Source organism: Hipposideros armiger, unplaced genomic scaffold (genome assembly GCF_001890085.2).
Source record: "Hipposideros armiger isolate ML-2016 unplaced genomic scaffold, ASM189008v1 scaffold_2054, whole genome shotgun sequence".
In the NCBI taxonomy this organism is placed as follows: domain Eukaryota; kingdom Metazoa; phylum Chordata; class Mammalia; order Chiroptera; family Hipposideridae; genus Hipposideros; species Hipposideros armiger.
The window spans coordinates 9,728-10,869 of NW_017733402.1; the positions used below are offsets into that span (position 1 = coordinate 9,728).

The following is a 1,142-nucleotide window of genomic DNA, read 5'->3' on the forward strand; positions in this document are numbered from 1 at the left end:
GCAAAGTCATTTTTTTATTAAGATGATAAGCATTCCATTGAATTAGGACTTTTAATTTTTTCATGAATAAACTACACTTGTAAGAATTGTCAGAATACAGAAAGAGTTGAAACTAATGACAATTTTCCAGTCCCTTGAAGAAAAGAAAGCCCAAAATGGAGAAGTACAATGATCTGAGGAAAATTCAAATAATGAAAACTCTTGTGCTCAGTATTTAAGAGACACACAGACAGAGAAAATGCTCAGAGAAGCTGGAAAAAAGCTCACACTCTTCCATCTCAACCAGAAAGAAAGCTTCTTCTTATAATTTTCCAATGGCTTTTCCAGTCTCTTCACTGATGGCATTGGTGATGATCTTCTCCAACCCCATCTCCTCTACTAGCTGTGACCTGCCTCTGAACCACATCCTGGTCAGCAGGGAGAACTTCATGCTTCTGAGCCAAATGAGGAAAATCTCCTTTTCCCTCTGTCTGGAGAACAGAAATGACTTCAGACTCTCCCAGGAAACAGTAGATAGAGGTGAGGTCCAGAAAGCTCAGGCCACTTCTGTCCACTACAAGATGCTCCAGCAGATCTTGAAACTCTTCCTCACAGAGCGGTCCTCTGTTGCCTGGAACACAACCGTGCTGGACAAACTCTGCACTGGACTCTATCAGCAGCTGGAAGACCTGGACACCTGTTTGGTGCAGGAGACAGGACAGGCAGAACCTGCCCTGGGAAAGAAGGACCCTACACTGGCCGTAAAGAGGTACTTCTTGGGCATCCGTCTCTACTTGAAAGAGAAGAAATACAGTGACTGTGCCTGGGAGGTTGTCAGAGTAGAAATCAGGAGGTGTTTTTTCTTTGTTAACAACCTCATAAGAAAAAAACTCAGGAAATAAGAAAGATCCTGTTTCTCAGTTCAGACTCTTTCATTGTTCAGTGTTTTCCAAAACTGTTATTTTTTGCTTCTGCTATAAAATAATTTGAATCATAGTTGGCATATTTTTATCAGTAATATTAGGCATATCTATGTCAAACTATTTCAGAATTGGAGGAAATGTAACTGAACTTCATGTTAAAAAATACGTATGTGCGTATGTATATATGTATTTATTTATTAATATTAGTTTATCTATTATTTTATGGCATTTGTATTTTAT

The 1,142-nt window shown here is 38.9% G+C and overlaps 1 protein-coding gene across 1 annotated transcript; it reads left to right on the forward strand.

Moving 5' to 3' along the window:
- Nucleotides 1-350: 350 nt before the first annotated feature.
- LOC109378484 (interferon omega-2-like) lies at nt 351-881 on the forward strand. Its single transcript, XM_019634854.1, has one exon. It carries the CDS (start codon nt 351-353, stop codon nt 879-881), a length of 531 nt encoding a protein of 176 aa, XP_019490399.1.
- Nucleotides 882-1,142: the final 261 nt, after the last annotated feature.